This window comes from Tachypleus tridentatus, chromosome 1, assembly GCF_004210375.1.
Source record: "Tachypleus tridentatus isolate NWPU-2018 chromosome 1, ASM421037v1, whole genome shotgun sequence".
Lineage (NCBI taxonomy): Eukaryota > Metazoa > Arthropoda > Merostomata > Xiphosura > Limulidae > Tachypleus > Tachypleus tridentatus.
Genome location: NC_134825.1, coordinates 41,848,922 through 41,868,778, shown reverse-complemented (window position 1 = coordinate 41,868,778; position 19,857 = coordinate 41,848,922). Strand labels below are relative to the sequence as shown.

At 34.8% G+C, this 19,857-nt stretch overlaps 1 protein-coding gene across 5 annotated transcripts in view; it reads right to left on the bottom strand.

The window, feature by feature from the left end:
- LOC143246983 (putative diacylglycerol O-acyltransferase tgs1) overlaps nt 1-19,857 on the bottom strand; it is a 95,773-nt gene that overhangs the window by 48,260 nt on the left and 27,656 nt on the right. For 4 of the 5 annotated variants that reach the window (XM_076494295.1, XM_076494280.1, XM_076494266.1 and 1 more), the window contains exon 2: nt 2,245-3,723. In XM_076494295.1, the coding sequence (XP_076350410.1) occupies nt 2,245-3,411 (1,167 nt within the window). In that variant the 5' untranslated portion in view covers nt 3,412-3,723. Of the gene's footprint in view, nt 1-2,244; nt 3,724-9,007; nt 9,045-19,857 lie in introns of all 5 variants that reach the window. The other variant, XM_076494270.1, reaches the window with a different exon arrangement.

Below are 19,857 nucleotides of genomic sequence, written 5' to 3'. Positions count from 1 at the left end.
CTGACAATCGGTGGATCGTGGGATCGAATTCCTTCCCCAAACATGCTCGCCCTATCAGTTGTGGGTGGCGTTATAATGTGATTATGAATCCCACTATTTATTAACAATGAGCAGCCAAAACGTAAATGGCGTGTGCTGTTCACCAGTTGCGCACCTTGTATGTTCATTACTGTTAAATTAGGGACGCTAGCGCAGATGGTCCTTGAGTAGTTTGACATGAAATTCAAAAATAAATAAAAAACATTCTATAATTACGAGGCTTTGTATGGTACAGGCTTACAAATTGTTGACTTAACACTCGTAGGTTCAATACAGGGAGAAGTGAAGGCAATACAACATTATTTGGTCCTCAAAACCATAAAGAATTGGGAGTTTCCAACTTACTGAAGATATTTAAGAGTGTGGGTTGCCAAGTTGCGAAATTACTTTATAGCCCAAAAGAATTCGACTGATTAACGTGTGGTAAGTCGCATCGTTAGACTGTAAACAAAATAGTCTGACGATTCACATTAAAAAAAATCCAAAGATTGTGGACTGACACTGCAGGCCTACTGAGGACATTGTCAGATAGAAACGAATATAATGTGGCGAACCTGAAGCAGTTAAAATGTTGTTAAGTTGATAAAGGTAAAACTGTTGATTTGTGAGGTTACCGATATTTTTCAAAAGGTATAGACTGACATTATTTAGCTGTTGTAATATATTCAAAACCTTCCCAGCAGCGTGCGTACGCGTGTGTAGATTCAATAAAAGAATACTGATCACAACATATCGACAAATTCCTCTCACCCTAGTTACCTATTATTCTAGGTCATTCAGATTTGACACTTTGGTGTCGCATGAACTTAACGGAAAACGATATCTGAAGGTTAGCAACGACCTTGACTATTGGCGAGGATACATTCAACTCATATATTTGTACTGAAATTGCCAACAGTGACGCAGCTAGCTCGTGTACTCTGGAAAAGATGACAATATTGTACTTTGCACTCTATAGCACGACCTAAACTTCTGTAAAACTCTGTACTATTTGTATTGTCCTCAGGTCTAGGTTAGGTCTCTGCTTTCTAGGTAAAAGAAAGCTCTGCTTATGTTCTGTGTACGTGACTATTTTAATTCGTGTTGTTTGATAGCACAGTGCTCACTTTATTTTTACATTGGATTTTGATACTTTCTTCCACTCAGTCAATGTGAAAGAATTCAGTTGAACACCATAGTATATTTTCAGTATAACTTCAAAAATATTTGTGATTATTACTGTATCTAATTAGAAAAACAATGTGCTACAACAGTACAGACTAATATATTGTGGATTACTGGCTGAAGGTATTTGGATTTGTGGGCCTATATAAATGTAGAGTTGAGTTGACGCAATCCGAGTACATTTCAAAGAATATAATTTTATAAACTATGTTTTGTTTCTAATGAGTATTAAATTATAAGTTTTTGGACCCACAGTAAATTTCGTAAGCTGAATAATAGAGAGTTTTAATGTTGAAGAGATACAGGTTCGCGTTTTATTTTGCTACAATATCGTTGTTAATTGCTTGGAAGACCCTGGATAGCTGTTACACTAACTTTAAAGTGCTTAGTGATGATTGCTGCCCTGAGTTAACATATTTAAGCTATAAATAATTTTATACAGTTTAACAGACTGGTTTTGAAGTGGTATCGACTGGTCACGTGTGGACCCGTTGGAACATTGTTGAACTGCAGATAGTACAAGCTACTGAATTATAGGTCTACTGTGACAACAATACATAAAGAATATAAATTAGTGCGTGGACTTTGAGTCTGCTATAACATATTACATACAAAAGGAGTCAATACTAGTCATTTGTTGGCTGATATGTTAAAGCGTTAAGAAGGGTGGGCAGATTTGGATATATTGGAACATTAGCAACTATCAAAGAACACAAATGAGTGAATAAGCATTCACGTTTATTTAATTGTAAAGAGTTAAGAATTATCAAGCAAGAAAGTTAAAATGGTGAGGTATTAGTGTATCTTACTTGATGTATATAACATTTCATGAAAACGTGCGATTCGTATTTGCTTGATGATTTAAACACTTGTTACTGTAAACATTCTTATACATCTAAAACATCATGTACTATAAACATCATAAAGCGATTCAGCACCACAAGCAATAATCCCTTTAAATTATTGACTACCTATATGCGCTAACAGGTAATTATAAAGAATAAATAACTTCTAGGATAACACTAAACCTAAAGAACTTACGGTTACATCTGGTGGATGTTCCACTCCATTTTGTTGGAAGTAAGCTCGCAGAGATCCAGTAACGGCAGAAAGAAGTACGTCATTGATGCTGCTTCTTGTGATTTGTTTGATGCGCTGGATCTTGGAAAATCGTATATTTCGCGACCAAGAAACCACTCTTTCGCCAGAAAGACGTTGCGAGTGCTGAAGAAGATTACAGTCTCGTCTGAAATATAACAACCAAGTTAAAAATGTTAATGGGCCCACCATAAGGGCCCGGAATATGTTAAAAGGGAAAGTGGTTCCACCATACCGAGGTTTAAGTCTTAGGTTATGTCGGCTGTCTGCCAGACAATTGCCTAGAATCTTCACAAACGATATACCGTCACTGACGGCAAGATGCACACGGAACAAAAATACTGTATCTCTGGCCTTTCCAAAGTTCGGAACTACTCGGATCTCCCAAAGAGGGCGATCTTGCGACATAGGTTGGCCCATTAGGAATGTCAGGTGGTCCTCAAGTTCTCTCTTACTACCTATTCGTTTGTGTTCCTCAAATATGTGATTTTTAAGTGCAAAATTTTCATCCTCAACCCAACAGTAACCTGTCGAAACTGGGCTAATTTTCTGGGTGAATCGTGGGAATGCGAGCCCCATACTATACTGTTTGCTAATAACTCGTGTCAGTACAAGCTCTCTTAGCTTTTCTGCATTCATTCCTCGTTCTACGAAAAATATGCAGTGAGACACAAAACGGTTAAAATCTGAATCATGTAACCAAAATGCATCAACTGCTGATAAGAAATGAAGTTTCTTGTTGCCACATCCACCTCTATTACCACTTCTGCAGTAACAATACTTTGCGCATGCATGACGAATAAAAAGAACAAGTGGTATCAAGAGCGTCAGAAACATAACAAAGGGAATTCCAGTTATAATAGCAATGACAACGAAAATTACGGACAACAGAAAGCTCCAAAGTATATTCCTGTCCACTGGATGTATAATGGGTTGAATCGGCACGCTCTGCATGTAACGCGGCATTTTGTTTGGTTTTTTATTCACTTGGTTATCACTGAAAATTTTATCTTGTTTTCTACTAGAACAGGTGGCACTGCAGTCGTCTACCTGTAGATCTGCTTCCATATCTCCAGTTGTCGTTCTGTTGGTAGAATAATTCCCTTGCATTTTTTTTCTAACTACCGAATTATTCTATACAGTTAATCCTAAAAACTAAAGTTTTGAAGTCCAGCGATTTAATCATTATATTTTTGAACACTAGGTATTGAAACCATTAACATGTGATGTTTGAAAAGTTCTGAGCACATTCTTGATGTCATTCCATTCTTTTTCTACATAAAAACTGAGCTAAACTATTCGGCACATTCCAGTCTACCAATGTTGCTTTCTACGGTGACTTACAAGTCATCGTTCTATTAAAAGTATTATTTTTGAAACTGTCCTAATCATAAGCGAAGTTGGGCTGTGTCATAATTCATCCTGAAAGAAAAACAAAAAAACAAGCCAATTTAAAACAAACACAACAGCGAGCAGGTAATCTTAATGAGATAGAAATACGAAGCAGAAACATCGTAAGCTCTTAAATGTTAACTTATTTGTGTAAACCAAATTAGTGAATATAATTTGTATAAACCAAACTAATGAATATGTATATATTTTGGTACACAGAGTTAAAAGTACACGAGACATTACACGTAACATAAAACTAGTGAGCTCACTTTAATTTGTCGTTTGTCTGTTTCTTCGTTTTATTCATTACAACATATCTGTACTGTTATAATGGTCGAAGTTTTCGGCCGCGCCATATCAGCTTGTAGAACGGCACCGAGTTTTTTAATGGTCTCCCCCCCCAAGTATAAATTTTAAGTTCATAGCTTTGTCATCTCTTGACCGATGCGAGATCTAATTACAGCTTTAGAGTCGGGAGATCAAACCCTTTCGAGCGATGTATTTGATTATGCCCAATATTTCATAGATTAATTTATTCTAATCGTGCCTAAAATAATTTCAATTTGAGGATAGAATGTTAGATTCTGACGTGTAGTAAAATATAATCTAGTATACGCGTGCGTTCCACGATCGGGGTTTCTGACGCACACAAGTATTTCCGATAGTATTCATTACACATTTGACAGTGTAATTCCAAAGTCATACCTGTTCTAAAAACAAGTCTTTCTTAGTGTTAAAGCTATAGCTTGTAATAAAATGATACATAATCAGTTACTAAATTCAAAACGAAAATATTAATATTCCTTATAATGAAATATTTGAAAAGTAGTAAAAATAATTTACTAGTCATTGTAAAACAAACGTTGTTGTACAAAGCGAGTCGAAACATAATTGAAAATGCAAACGATTCGTCTTATTCATATAACGAAAAACCTGTACCGAGCTAGTATACAAATGTTACATGGAATATTATATAAACATACCAAAACACAGATATACATATAACGAGTAATATGAATAACTATATAAAAAGATATTACGCTACGAACTATTTAAAGAAACTAAACCAATGATACGTTTAAATACGATTTTTATTTCCAGAAAGCTCCACGAGTGTAATGTTTGTTAACATTACGTTATAACTGGATTTTACGATTTGAGACTAGAGCGGACATCAGTGTTGAAAAGCTAAAAATATCTGATATTGAGCGAAAAGCCTCCTGGGCAGTGAGTGAACTGTACGAGAAAAACGATATCAAATGCAATTTTTTTTACAACATGTGCAGTCTAACGCCATTTGTGTCACAAACACTATGTCTATCGGTTTGCCATACTTCACCAGGTTTCATTATCTAAACTAGCTTTTTTACATACGCACGCACATGTATTTACGGGTGTACAGTGTTCATATATAATCAACTAAATAAGCATATTCGTTTTACAATCGAAATGTTCTGTCATTGACTTCGAGTTTAAATATCTGACGTATCGCAATGAGTTAAGAAGAAAATATCTGATGAAAGAAAGACTATCATCCAAATACACTTGTGTGATGGGAGAAACTTTTGTTTTAGATTTATTGACTCCGTTACTTTATGTGACTTATTTGTACCACTAGATCAGATTATTAACCCACAAATATTTGGAAAATTTTCGTTTTCCTTGGGATCATAGATGTAACATGACATTCGTCTCGTGAACTTAAAAAAAATGTTAACAATAAATAGAGCCTAATTATGTGATTTAAGTGTTTCGTTTGTTTATTCAAAAGCATAAATAATCTTACCTTCAGAAGAGTATTCTGTGACTGGCATGGAATACTCAGTAATTCTCATAAGATGAACAGCAATAAAAAACAGTTCATATCGAAAGACTCGCAAGATTTCTTACTTCTTGTCAGTTAATTAAGATATCCTATAACACCTCAGACTGGAGTTCTAAAGAATCTTTCTTAACTACAGATTTGTAAAGCTGAAGATGGCAAATCATAAGCCTTTTTACAATAGCTAGAATGAACAATAGCAGTTTGTTTGCCTTTAATTTGTTTTATTTAAGTACAGCCCTTGTGAATAAGCATATCAACCCAATTACTGGGTTACTCACAAATGAAACCTATAAAAGTTACTAATATGATAAATATTCCTTGGTTCAGTTAATCCAATTAGAGATGCAAATTTCCATCGTTATCTTCAAGTACGTTAACGAACTATTTAAAACAGGACTTCATACATCCGATTCATAAAACTGAAAATACACCACTTATAAACATTCGTTGTTGTTTTTCGACTAGCGCAAATTAGCCCTTCGTTTTACGCGAAATTTAAAACAAAGAAACAATATCCGAGATCACAAATTCAAACAAAGTTCGATACTATAATTTTGTAAGGAAGAAACTTAAGATACTTATCCGAGATACAGATTTAGTACATCTTGGTTTTAAGAAAACTTTCATCAGTAAGAAGAATATTATGCTTGTGAGAACATTTCTCACTGGTATGTGGTTTTCCCAGTTTCTATAGACTAACTGAGAATAAATAATGAAATGTTACGACGTCTCCATCTGACCTTTAAACTACCCTTGATAATAAAGGAGCAACAGTTTATCCATGTGATCGGTCAAACCCAATCACTTGACTTCAATAAAACAAATTACTCAAAAATACTTGGCTATAATGTTTTTGTTTTTGGAATTATTCTAAGTCTATTAGTGCTACTGCCTTACAATTATTGTAATTTGTCGAAAAATAAAGTTATGGTTGTTGTCCTAAAACCTTACATCAACTGATTAAGATCTACAAGCAAAATGAGTCACCTCACTTTGAGAATACAAATTAGTCAATGATAAAATATTTATTTCTCTAATGCTACGATGCTTCGTTTTAGCAATTAAAAATATTTTTAGTTTATCATATTCAAAATCATACTTATAATATTCCTTTTTATAAGTTATGAAATAAAAGTTCAAAGTTGATAGAACAAATAATGCAGTTGAATTTATAACCAGATTTACATTTGTTAGCTTCTACTGGATATATACATTGACATGTAAGAACAACGAATGGGAAATATAGTTTAATAGATATATATAGGTAGTTAAATCTATTTTATGTGGTTAATATTCATCTCATTTGAATCTTTAGATGTGTAGTTAGTTAACATCTAAAATGATTTTTAACACACACGCCTGTAATTTCATTAAAATATCTTTCTTATCCAGTCGCGTCTTGGATTATCTACTTCACAAGCACAGAAGAATAAATTCTTTCACTAAATAAAAACTGAAGGTAAGGTCAATAAATTCCAGTACCACGTATGACTATCATTTACATTGCCTAGCAAGTCGTGAACAGCAGGTACTCCACTTTAAATCGATGAAAAGTGAATAAGTAAAGGTACGATGTATTATAGACTAGTTCTTAAATATTTATTTAATTTGTACGTTAAAAGACTCCGAAGGACTTGTCGTCAATTTAAGTAGATATTTATAATTAGTTTATGTTTACAATCTTGGACAAGCAATAATGAGTTAATATTTGAAATTTAATTTAGAAAATGTAATTTCGATGACAACGTAATACAAACAAATATGTATTGTGTTAAAGAAAAGCTTTTTTATCACAATACATTTGAGAGATGAGTTTATCGAAATTAATATACTAGAGTTCACTTGACAAAACCAAATTCGGTAGACTTAGGGATGGTTAAGATACTCATTACACATAATACGAAAAAAAAAAGATAGAATTTTACTTCAAAATATGATTGCTATTCAATTTAATTTGTTCCTCTAGTTAACAAGATCAAAAGCAGAGTGGCCCGCTATGGCCAGGCGGGTTAAGGCGTGCGACTCGTAATGTGAGGGTCGCAGGTTCGCATCCCCATCGAGCCAAACATGCTCGTCCCTTTCAGCCGTGGGGGCGTTATAATGTGACAGTCAATCCCAATATTTGTTGGTAAAAGAGTAGCCCAAGAGTTGGTGGTGGGTGGTGATGATTAGCTCCCTTCTTTCACTGCAAAATTAGGGACGGCTAGCACAGATAGCCCTCAAGTAGCTTTGCGCGAAATTCAAAAAAACAAAACAAAAGCAAAGAAAGAAACAATCGCCGAGACACCATACCAGAAAGTGATTAACCCATAAAATTGTTCATCTTCTACTTCTTATTTCAGTCGAGATAACTTTACAACTATTTTATGTTACCGTTTAGACATAATGATTAATAGCAATATTTTTAAGTCATAATTTAATGTAAGCAATGTTGTTATTTTCATTATTCTTTGAAACTAATCTCATTTAGAAAAATCTGGCGTTCCTTTATAAATTTAAGTACAAGATGAAACAAAAAGTACAAGCTAATAACAGATGAACATTAAATGACTGATATGTAGGATATTCAACTATTTGTATGCTATACAATCGGCGTCTATATTATGTATGAAATGAAGGAGTAGAAAAACATCTGTACATATAATATTAACTTTTATTACACACATTCATAGAATACATTAATTTTCAGTCAAGTGCAAAACACGTCACAAAACAAGTAATAAGAAACATTTTGTAAAGTCATGTAGGATTGGCAGGAGAGAAGGAGGATACAGCTATACATACATCATCCTTACATGACTTACAATATTAAAATGTAATGTTACACTGTAAAATGCATAGAGTATACTGCAGTCAAAATCTTTATATTCCTGACTATTGGTATGCAGTTTGTTTATTATAACATCATGGTCGTGTTAGGATTGGCATCAATATAGTGCAAATAAGAACCTAGGACCTACATACAAGAAAAACCAAGTTAATTTTAAAACATATCTTGATTACTACTTATAGTTGCAGACTAGTTACGATGTCGGTTTAATTGACCGACCTTGTAACCATTTTATGCTCATACATTTTACAATGTAACATTAAATTTTAATATTGAAACTAATGTATGGATGGATCTGCATAGCTGTATCATCCCTATCTTTTCGTTTGATGTTTTAGTGCTGACATCCCTACTTTATTTTACATTTATAACATTATTTGTTCCTACTGACCTTTGAAAAGTAAAAAATAAATGATATTCAGAATCAGAGTTATTTCCAACTGATTGTTATCTTTAGATAACGCTATAGAAATCACAGCATTATAGTACATAGGCAACTTTCCCATATCTTTATGACAACTTAATACTTTACATTTATTGCTGAATCACTACATACTTTATATTTATACTTTTGTCCTAATGTATGTAGAAGAGCAATATGCTGCGCTCTATACTAATATTTATTTTAATGTTTAATGTATTACGTAAACATTACTTACAAATTTCAGAAAGTGCAAGTTTTCCTTGAGATGTTACCTAAACAGAGAACGAATGAGAATAAAATACTGTAACAGATATTTTAACATTAGACAAATGTAGCCAGTTTATAAGATATTTATATCTCACCATCTGATTAACAGATACACAAATTTGCTTTAATAACCATTCGTAACCATTATCGCAATCAACCTAGATTGTCATAATCACTCGAGTTTCAAATGTTACTGTTATAAATGTTACTGTTATGAACAGTAAATGACTGACACGTAGAATATTCAACGCTTTGTGTGTCACACAATCGGCATCTTTAGGGAGCCAACCCTTATATTATGTTCGAAATGAAGGAGTAAAAAAAAAAACTCATTGCCCTTGTACTTAAGATTTTTACAGTGAAACTTATGATACTGAAGTATACCAAGGATAAAGTATTTACAGGCAAATTATTTTTTTGACTGGAAGACAGAAAAACAGCCACAAAATACTGTAGTTCCACCACTGTAGAATATAAGCTGATGCACGAGTGTATGCAGCTCAAAATATATATTTTTATACAGCTTGTGTGTTTACAGAAGGACAAAAAATACAGCTTTAAGTTTTCATTAGAAACGAAACTTACCATCATATAACACATCTGAAATATCGATAAGGTCGTAAAAATACGTAAACTTTTACTTAGCTGACGCTGCATTTAATCTTTACATAGCTCACAAAATTTGTACCTATTTGAACCTGTGTTCCTGTATCCACTCTAAGGGGCAGAAGAAGTCAGACATAATGAGTTAAACATATATTTGCACTAGTTGATACCAGTTGGGTGAGGGTGGTTTAACGTTTGTACATAACTTGAAAAAAATTGAAAAACTATGGATTAAAGAATACCGCACTTGAACCCTTCGCCTGACTAAGTTACAGTATGTTCTTTCCTTATCTGTTACACATGTTTTGGAACATCTTCCATTTCACCCCAGTAGCCAGTATTGTTAGAACAGAATATAAGTATCTGTTAAGCAATAAACAGAATTTTTTTATGAAAAAAATGCTTCAATTTTCACCATTTTGTTTTCCTTTATGTCTATGGTCGATTTATTTTCTGCATAAAATTTTCCTGAATCTGTTGTATTGTGAAAACTTTAAGCTAGCTGTGGAACATAGTATCAGTTAACTTTAACACCACACATAAAGGGCACTTTTATGAAATTCTATGCAGTATATCGTCACATATTTAATATCGATAACTTCAACATAACAAAACTGTGTGTGTGTGTATATGTTCACAACCTTTCATACAATTTCTATGTAATGGAAATTATGAGTTGTATTTCAATTTGATATTTACTTTTATAGTATAAAATCATGTGATTACGCAATGATACACAAAAAAGGAGCTTGCTATTACACTTAAAACTATAAAATATCTTAAATACAATCGTTACTCGTTTTATTAAAAAACAAAATGTTTATATCTAACGTCATCTGGCAACCATGCACATTCCTTTAGAATATGACATCTTCTGTAACTAAGGTAGTGTATCCTTGCACATGTTAACCGGATAAGCTTACAAGAGTACTATATGTACACGTATACCTTTTAAATTGCAGTACTTGTAGTAATATTCTTGATAGTGAAAGTTACTTTAATAACAATACAACAACCTGGCGAACGTTTTACTCCACGTTTTCTTCGTACAAAAACAAAACAAATGCAAGGTTAATTTATCCTGAAGGTATAGTTCGAAAACTTATCCGTATACAAAGGATCGATTATGTTATACTAAAACAATTTTGAATGTACAAATAAGCAAGTAAACTGACAACAGTCGACATGAAGACACTGAAACGAAACGAACGAGAGCTACATAACGACGCTAGACATGTAGTTAGTAGTTTGATATTACCGAATATTGAACCACTTCAGGGAAGAGTATGTAACAGCTCTTCCTAACAAAGAATAGTTATACATTAAGATTATAAAGATCAATTAAGATTGCCGATTTAGAATTTGCAAGGCAGGGTTATCCCATGTATTTAATGACATTGTAAAATGAAGGAATATGGATTAAGTTGGGGTAACAGGATCATCCATATAAAGACATGCAACAAGTCATATTCTCAACTGTGGTAAGAAAAGTGCGACGTCTTCTAAAAAGGTAAGAATTAACATAATTAAGTAAAAAAGTAAAAAACAAAATTTGATCACGTGTCCTGCGCAACAGTACGCTGCATAATTAAGAAGAATCTTCGTTCAGAACAGCGATACAAATCACACGTGTACAAGATGCTTCCACGATATCTTGTTTCACTGTAACATACCTCAAGCAGGTGAAGAATGAACAAATATTCATGCTATTACATATAAAGATATTAAGTAGGTGCTGAAACCGTTTACTCGTACACTAAATCGCTCACGTAAAGCACAAAGGCAAAAAAATGTGCTTTTGACATGGAAAGCTTACGATGGAGCCTTTTTACATAAAAAAACAACACTACAGGATTATTATCAAAACGTATGATCGTCAGGTAAAGCATGAATAGATGTTGCGACATGGCCTGTAATTAGTTACTTAGGGTTCCATATTGTTGTAATGTAACGTATACTCAACCTCTGATTCGTCATTTTCAAATTGAAAAGCAATTTCTCAACGTCGAGTCGTTCATAGCTTAACAACCAGAGGTCGCTTTAATATTCATTTTACGATGCGCAACGATTCACAAAATGCACTAGGAAACTATACTTTAAAACTAATCTACACAAAATAGAATTTGAAACAAAACACACGCCTGTTCTGAGCGAACTATATTTTGCAATTCTAATGACAAGTCAAAAAACTTGCAGTCTGTCTGCAGTGAACTCAGCGTATTAAGTACGTGTTTTCAAATGTGAAAGATAAGTAAAATATTGCAAAACAATTCGGCAGTTTCCATATATTCACCAAACAATATTTTCGAATCACATTTCGTTCCCTATAAAAGTTGGCCCATTTGGTGTTATTTTATGAAGAATTTGATATCTAACGAATGTGAAATACGAGTTTGTTATGATCGTACATATACTGCAGTACTGATTACATTACGTAACACAAATTTTGTTCCTGGATAGTATGCGTTATTTCTTAATTGCTTATGTTGTAAAAGTACAGAACAGCCATTATTCCCTTCAAACTTTGCTTTTGGACCTGAATAATAGAAAATAGTTTAATTTCTAAATTTTATGTCAAAACGGGCAAATTTGCAGATTTTGATTTACATAAGGTCTAAATAAAACAACATATGAATCAAGATTTATATGTATTTATATTAAAGTTATACAAAAATGTTTAGAAATGAGTAGTTTTTCGAGATTTGCGACTGTAATGTAAATCACTTTCACATATCAGCCCCCAAATATAGTATCCCATCATGTTTTCGTTATACGCTCCCAGGTCACAAAATCAAAGTTTGAAGAGAAAAATAGATCTTTTCCATTTACTTTAGGCATAAGCAACTGGGAAAAAAACACTTTCTGTCCAGGAACAAGAAAAAGTAAAAACTTTGTTACATAGTGTTATTTGTTTAGTGCCAAGCTACAGTATAGGCTGTCTACTCGCTGTCCATCAACAGCAATTAAACTCTGGATTTTAACATTTTAAGTCTATAATTTTTCTCCTAACCCATTGAGTAACAAAAGTTTTGAACGATGCATTCACAAGCAATACTAAAACAATTTAAAATTTCTCTCTTTTGCTCTTAAACAAGAAAATCCACCTCCGATATTCGAAAATACACGAAATCGCTCTAAAACCGTTAAGGTTTTGGGCCTAAGAAACACAGATTCACAATAGACATTTTCATTTATGTTCTTTAGTAAGAAAGAAAAAAACTAATAAATCTACTAAAATATATATCTCACAATTCAGGCCAAAAAACCTCGAACAACTTTTGTACCTTTATAAATGTATACGAATTTTCTGTTAGTTTTAGCTACAAACACCTTTACGAGTATGTTTTTGGCTGGAAGTGGTTACTACAACTTGCTCTACTAAATTTATCTGTCGTTAACAGTCCTTTTGTATTCCTGTTAAAATTAATTAAATAAAACATCGCTTCAATCTACACACTTTTTTACTTTAAACATATTTCATGTAAAAACATTCTACCCAAACTTACTTTTGTGAATGTTGTTAATAATGTGGCAGTTAATGTCAGGATTGTTTACAGCAGAAATAATATTGATAATAAATATACCCGACTGTTTTTAATATTTAAGTGGTAAAAGCATGAACTGATTTAAACGGATAAAACTCAACATCAATGTTAAATACAACACAAAAAATATTTACAATAGTGTTGGGTAGGATCCTCTATTTTCTGGGGGACTTGACGTGAAAATGGCGTATCGGTTTAATTGCTTAGGCCATCCCAGAATAAGACGACAAAAATATCGTTCCAACGGAAACTGTCCCCAGGCAGTCTGTTCTTGCTGGACAGCGTACATTAGGTATACTCATTGCTTAGTGTCTATAAAATAGTTTTGACACATACGGTTTTCACTATCGTTAACAAGTGAAAAATAGAATTAAATATACTTTAAGTAATATCACATCTACGTGGGTGCTATACATTTTGATTATTAATAAACTTTAATTACCTTTATTCATTGCTATATCAAATTCATTTCGTAACCGAATACCATCCCGACATAAAATGCAATTTTAATTTTCTTTGGTTAAGAAAAAAAACAGATATGAAACGTAAATACTCATTTAAACATAGCATTAGCAGGCTTACTAAATCTTAGAAACGTTTTAATAAACATCAAACACAAAAAAGTACAACAGTTGTATTATAAACCGTCGGACCTGCCGCTTAGCCAGCAGGAGCCATTACAAATATAAATAGTCAAGAGGCGTATAAAACATGAACCACAAGGGTTAACGTTTATGTTCGAAAGTAAAATACTAATTGGGTTTTGTAGCTTCTCTGATAAGCCAAGCGTTGGCAAAAGTTATTTTATAATGGCTTAAAATACACGTTGTATGATTGAAAAATGCTACTAATTAAAAACTTACTATAAATATAGTTTCATGCTTAAGTAGTTGAAATGAGTATTATACACTCTTCAAAAAAAGAAACGCAAAAGGGATATTTTTTTATTTTAAAGAGAAATATATGTAATAACGTTACAAGCTCAGAGTATGTAATGTTACACGTGTTGAGGCACTGATTGTCAGACCAAAATGACATTAAAAGTTGTGCACTTTGAAAACGGAGGAAAACATCGGATTTTTTGCCAAAACGCATGCGTGTCCAATAAATCTGTTTGAGAGATCTGCATGTTCTGCAAGTGCAACATGTGCAAAATCCCTACAAAAATGACGGGTTCTCAGTTTCCATAGCTCAATGTTAAGCCACCGACACGCAATACAGTTACGCCAAGACTGACTAAAGCACAACGCAACAACGTCATTAGTAGCTTGGAAGCAGGCGAATCTCGATCAGATGTTGCCAGAGCTGTGAATGTCCACCCAAGCACCATCACAAGGCTATGGAATCGTCACCAACAACATGGATCAACTCGTGACCGTCCACGATCTGGCAGACCTCGTGTGACCACGCCCGCACAAGATCGCTACATCCGGTTAGGTCACCATCGGGACAGGACCACCACTGCGACGTCTACTGCCTCAACCATACCAGGGCTGCGTAGGATTTCCGATCAGACCGTACGCAGCCGTCGACGAGATTCTTAGGCCCCATGTGCAACCCATCATGGTGAACGTCAGCGACGATTTTCATCATGACAATGCCCGTCCTCACACAGCCCGACTCACCACTGTCTTCTTGAGACACCACAACATCAACGTTCTTTCCTGGCCCTCCAGATCACCAGATTTAAACCCCATCGAACATTTTTGGGACGAGTTGGACCGCCGTCTGCGACGGCGACAACCTCAACCGCAGACTCTACCTCAGCTTGCAGCAGCTTTGCAGGCTGAGTGGACAGCCATTCCACAGGATGTGATTCGTCATCTCATCTCTTCCATGGGCAGGAGATGTCAAGCAGGTATTGATGCTCACGGGGGGCATACTCGTTATTGACGTTGAGTGACGTTAACCTTCAACTTGTGAGCGTGGACTTCACCTTTGCAGACTTTGGATGTTCAGCAGTGAATGTGCAAAGTTTCACACATGTCATACAGAACTACCCGGAATAAACTTGTTAACAATATGTCTCAAATTTTGCCTTTTGAGTTTCTTTTTTTGAAGAGTATACTTTACTATTATATTAAACTCACATGAGACATATAATCCTTTCCACCCAGTAGCTTTCTTCATAATAAATTATTCAAGATACTATATTCTGTTAAAAGTTAGAATTCCTGATGAGTTGAAAGACGGTTATTTATCCATTTTTAAAGTTTCTATTTATTATGTCAATGTCAGTAACGTAACTACAAAAGATGACCCTCCCCTGCCTAAAAAAAAGCATCTGGGCTTCCTAAATTTATAAATCTTATCAGAAATTCTTAATTTTGGCAGACCCTTAGGCCCTCCCCTTTTGGCTCGTCAACTCCCATGTAACTAAGGGGGCAGACGTACGCCAATGTTTAATGCATATTTAGTTTAACTTGCCTTCTTGCTATATCGTATATATATCTACTACTTCTATTTTGTTAGCCACGGGCGTAATGCTGTGAAAAGCACTGCTTATATGAAGAACTGTGGGATATGTTTTGATATAATTTCTTACTGTGTTAAGCGTTTTAGCTGTTGTCGTTTTATGAGAAGGGTAAGTTCCTTACAAAGGTAAGCGTTACGTACTGGAGAATGAGGGGAGGGAGGAGGTCAATGAATAAGTCCTCTAGTTGTTTAATCACATTTCACTGATTTAAATGCTTGAACTAGTTTAACTAGCTATTTTACTTGAATAAAAAAAACTTCATTTATTCCTTACGTTTTTGCGCGATATGTTACAAGCAACGTACTGAATGTACTGAAACTCATGCGCTGTATTGCCGCTCCCTGTGTCATGCCATTCTATCTTGAGCTTTAACGAAGATTAGACAACCACGTTGATTTCAAGTTACAACAGATCATCAGGGATTTTACTTAATAAACCAAAGGTTTCACAGGTATATACCCATTAATTTCATTTATCTTTCATTGAAAAGTAAAACATAGCATGCATGTAAAAGTGTATTTTGTATAGGTCAAAAATATGAAGCACTTAGCCAGTGTTGTGTCCTCTGGGAGATTATTATTTATTGTGTATCAGCCATCCGAAATTGTACTGATGATTGTGGCATACACTTAAAATTGTGACTTACAATCCAATTAATATTATACTTATAATTAGGTAATAACCTTACATGTTAACTGACCAAATAATATTTCTACACAATTCTAGAATTAATTTTGAAATTGTCATTAGGCTATTTAGAAGTGCCTAATTAAATGTAATGTAGTAGTCACATTATTGTAACAGGTGCTTGTTGCACTTATAATTATAAGAACAATATCACAATCACAGTTTGGTCTGTATGAATGTGAACTTATGAAGAAACAAAATAGATACTGTTAAACACATTTGCTGCCAATCACCAGAACAGGCGTATTGTTTTGAATTAATATTGACTATAAATACAACATGATGAAAGATAGCCTGATAGTGACCTTACTTTTCCTCAGTGCGTATTAACTTCACATGGGATAATTCGTTTCTGCAATGTAAACTACGTCTTTGTTATATTTCTTTTGATTTGTAGCTTTACTCTTAATGGTATATTAAATGTTCAATCTAAGCTAATTGATTTTCTTTATCATTATGTATTACCTTGAGTGGAATTTAGGTAAGCCTCCGTGTTTTAGATATAAGCATATTTTCATAAACAGATTATTTCTAATTTGTAATAATGAATTATTAATCAGAGTGAGTTTCCAATGAAAGCTGCATTGAAAACGCAGTTCAAAATAGCACACCTTTCTGAAATGTACCTTGGTATTTACATTATTTTGGGAAGCCCCTCCACAGTTTACCTCAGCTCCCCCCCCCCCGACGAAAATATCCTGGCTTCGCCACTGTTTCTAGTGACAATACACACTGAACTGTGTTGAATATAGAAGCACGTTTTTGTGTACTACTACGTTGACTTCCACACGGTATTATAAATAAGATTTAAATCTAGAGAAAGAAATCGCACCACTGCATTGTTAAGAATCGGCAGTTTGTTGTATTTTACTTGTTTAGTTTCCATACATGTAAACCCTCGTAAAAACAAATACCTAGAAATATGTCATTTGCAAAGTCTGACACCAAACTTAACCAACAGCTGTTATGGTATAACAAAGAATCATCACAAAGAAACACGTACATCGTACACCCAAGTAAAATATCACAACATGCGCGAGCGAGACGCAACGATACCAAGTTGCTGAGTTGGGATGACACGTGTTGCAATTACCATCATTAACGTAGTTTTTCATGTGCCATATTTGAAGTAGAGGATGGAACCTCAAGGCGGTGTTTGCTTTTGAAAAAACAAACAAACTAGACATAACTTGCTTTATTCAGCTGGAACACAATAATTTGTTATTCTGCTCGTCGTTTTCTTGGCTTACTTATAATACCTGATCATATTTGTGAACCTGACGATGACCGAAGAAGGTCGAAACGTTGTTCGCTCTTCTATGTAAAATATTTTCTCAACCCAAACGAGCCGTTTTTGCATATAAATTTCTCAACAAGTGGGTCTCTCGACATCACTGAAGTTCAAGAATTATTGTTAGTCACCTGAAGTTGGCCTTTCCAGTCCTGGTTCCGGGTTATGTGTCATAGCAGCCATTATCAAAATGTAAAATAATAGAAGTTTTAAAAGACACAGCAAAATCGTAATAATGAGTAGTCAAATGTCCAGTAAAAAGGTACAAGTAAAGTAAATGTAGTAAAATTTGTAAAGGTAAACGAAGGTAAAAACAAAATAATTGCATAAAAATTGTATAAAACTAATGTTGACATCCAATCTATAAAGTTGTAATGAACTTCTGTAGCAGAATGGTAATGATCATAACCCGCCAGGAAGACTAACAGGCAAGTACCAAAACCACCGTCAGTCACCTGAAGTTGGTCTTTCCAGTCCTGGTTCCGGGTTATGTGTCATTATGGCCAGTACCAAAGGGTAAAATAATAAAAGTGTAAAAAAACATGCAGCAAAATTGGAATAATAACTCGCCAGGACGACTAACGGGTAGTTCAAACAGCAGCGGTAGTCACCTGAAGTTGGCCTTTCCAGTCCTGGTGTCGAGTTATTTAATGTTCTGGCCATTTTTCAATGTCAAGTTGAACTAGAGAGAATGAAACTGTAAAAAGGGAACCACAATTAAAAAGGTGTAATGAACAAATATCCAACACTTAAATAAGATTAAAAAGATTAATGGCCATTAAAAAACTAAAAACTTTATCAAGGTGGACAGTGTCACCATCACCAATAACACTGTCCAATGTTACAGATAAACCCTGGGAAAAAACATGTTTAAAATAGTGCCGACGTTGAGAATCGTAACGATGGCAAGAAAGTAAAATGTGGCTTACAGTGATTTGAGTGTTACACAAACTACACACTGGTGCATCAGTTCCAGATAAAAGAAAACGATGAGTTAAAAAACTGTGACCAATGAGTAGTCTAGTTAGAACAACTTCCTCCTTCCGAACCTTACGGAAGCTAGATGGCCAAATCCCAATATAGGGTTTTATTTGAAAAAGTTTGTCGCGTTGCTCACTCAAAGAGAACTGCCAGCTGGCACGGAGCCGAGCCTTGAATACAAGACCATAGTCCATGTACGGAATAGGCACAGTGATGATAGTGCCAGAGCAGATAGATTTAGTTTGCCGTGTCTGCAAGCTCGTTCCCGCGAATACCAATATGGCCTGGTATCCAGAAAAACTGGACAGCAGTAGCAGTTAATGAGCAATGGGCCAGTCGGTTTTGAATATCAGCGAGAACAGGGTGTGAGCCAACGTGTAGCGATTCCAGGGCCAGTATAGAACTAAGCGAGTCAGTATAAATAGTGCAGTTGAAGTACTGCTCAGCTTCAATATGTTCCAGGGCAAGAGATATGGCATACAGTTCAGCAGTGAACACAGAAGCTGTAGAGGGGATTCTGCGCGCAACCACTGAACCGCAGCAAACCATAGCAGAGCCCACTGAATTACCTGATTTGGAACCATCTGTATAAATGAAAACGGAATGATCGTTTGAAAGATGTTCATTAAATAAATGACAGTACTTCCAATCTGGAGTATCTGCCTTTTTCAGATGACTGAAAGAAAGGTCACATTTGGAGGCTGTAATAAGCCATGGTGGGATGGGCTGACCTGTGGAATCTGCAATGTTATCCAAGAACAGACCCAAGTCATCCAATTGCGCATGGATGCGAAGACCAAACGGAGCAATGGCAGATCGTCTGTTCTGAAAAATTACGGCCCACTGAGAAAGGAAAACACATCCCCAGGTGGGATGCTTTGGTAAGGATCGAAGTTTCGAAGAATATAGTAAAGACAGTTGCAAACGGCGAAAGTGCAGAGAAGGTTCATGAGATTCAACGTATAAGCTTTGAACTGAAGAGGTGCAGAAAGCCACAGTGCAGAGTCGAAGTCCTTGGTGATGAATGGGGTCCAGTATCTTTAAGGCCGAGGGTCTGGCAGAGCCATAGACCATTGATCCATAGTCGAGTTTTGATCGAATAAGAGCACGATATACCTTTAATATAGAACATCGATCTGCTCCCCCAACTGGTAGTAGAGAGGACACAGAGGATGTTCAGTGCTCTTGTGCATTTGACCCGTAGCTGCTTTACGTGTGGTATAAAGGTCAGC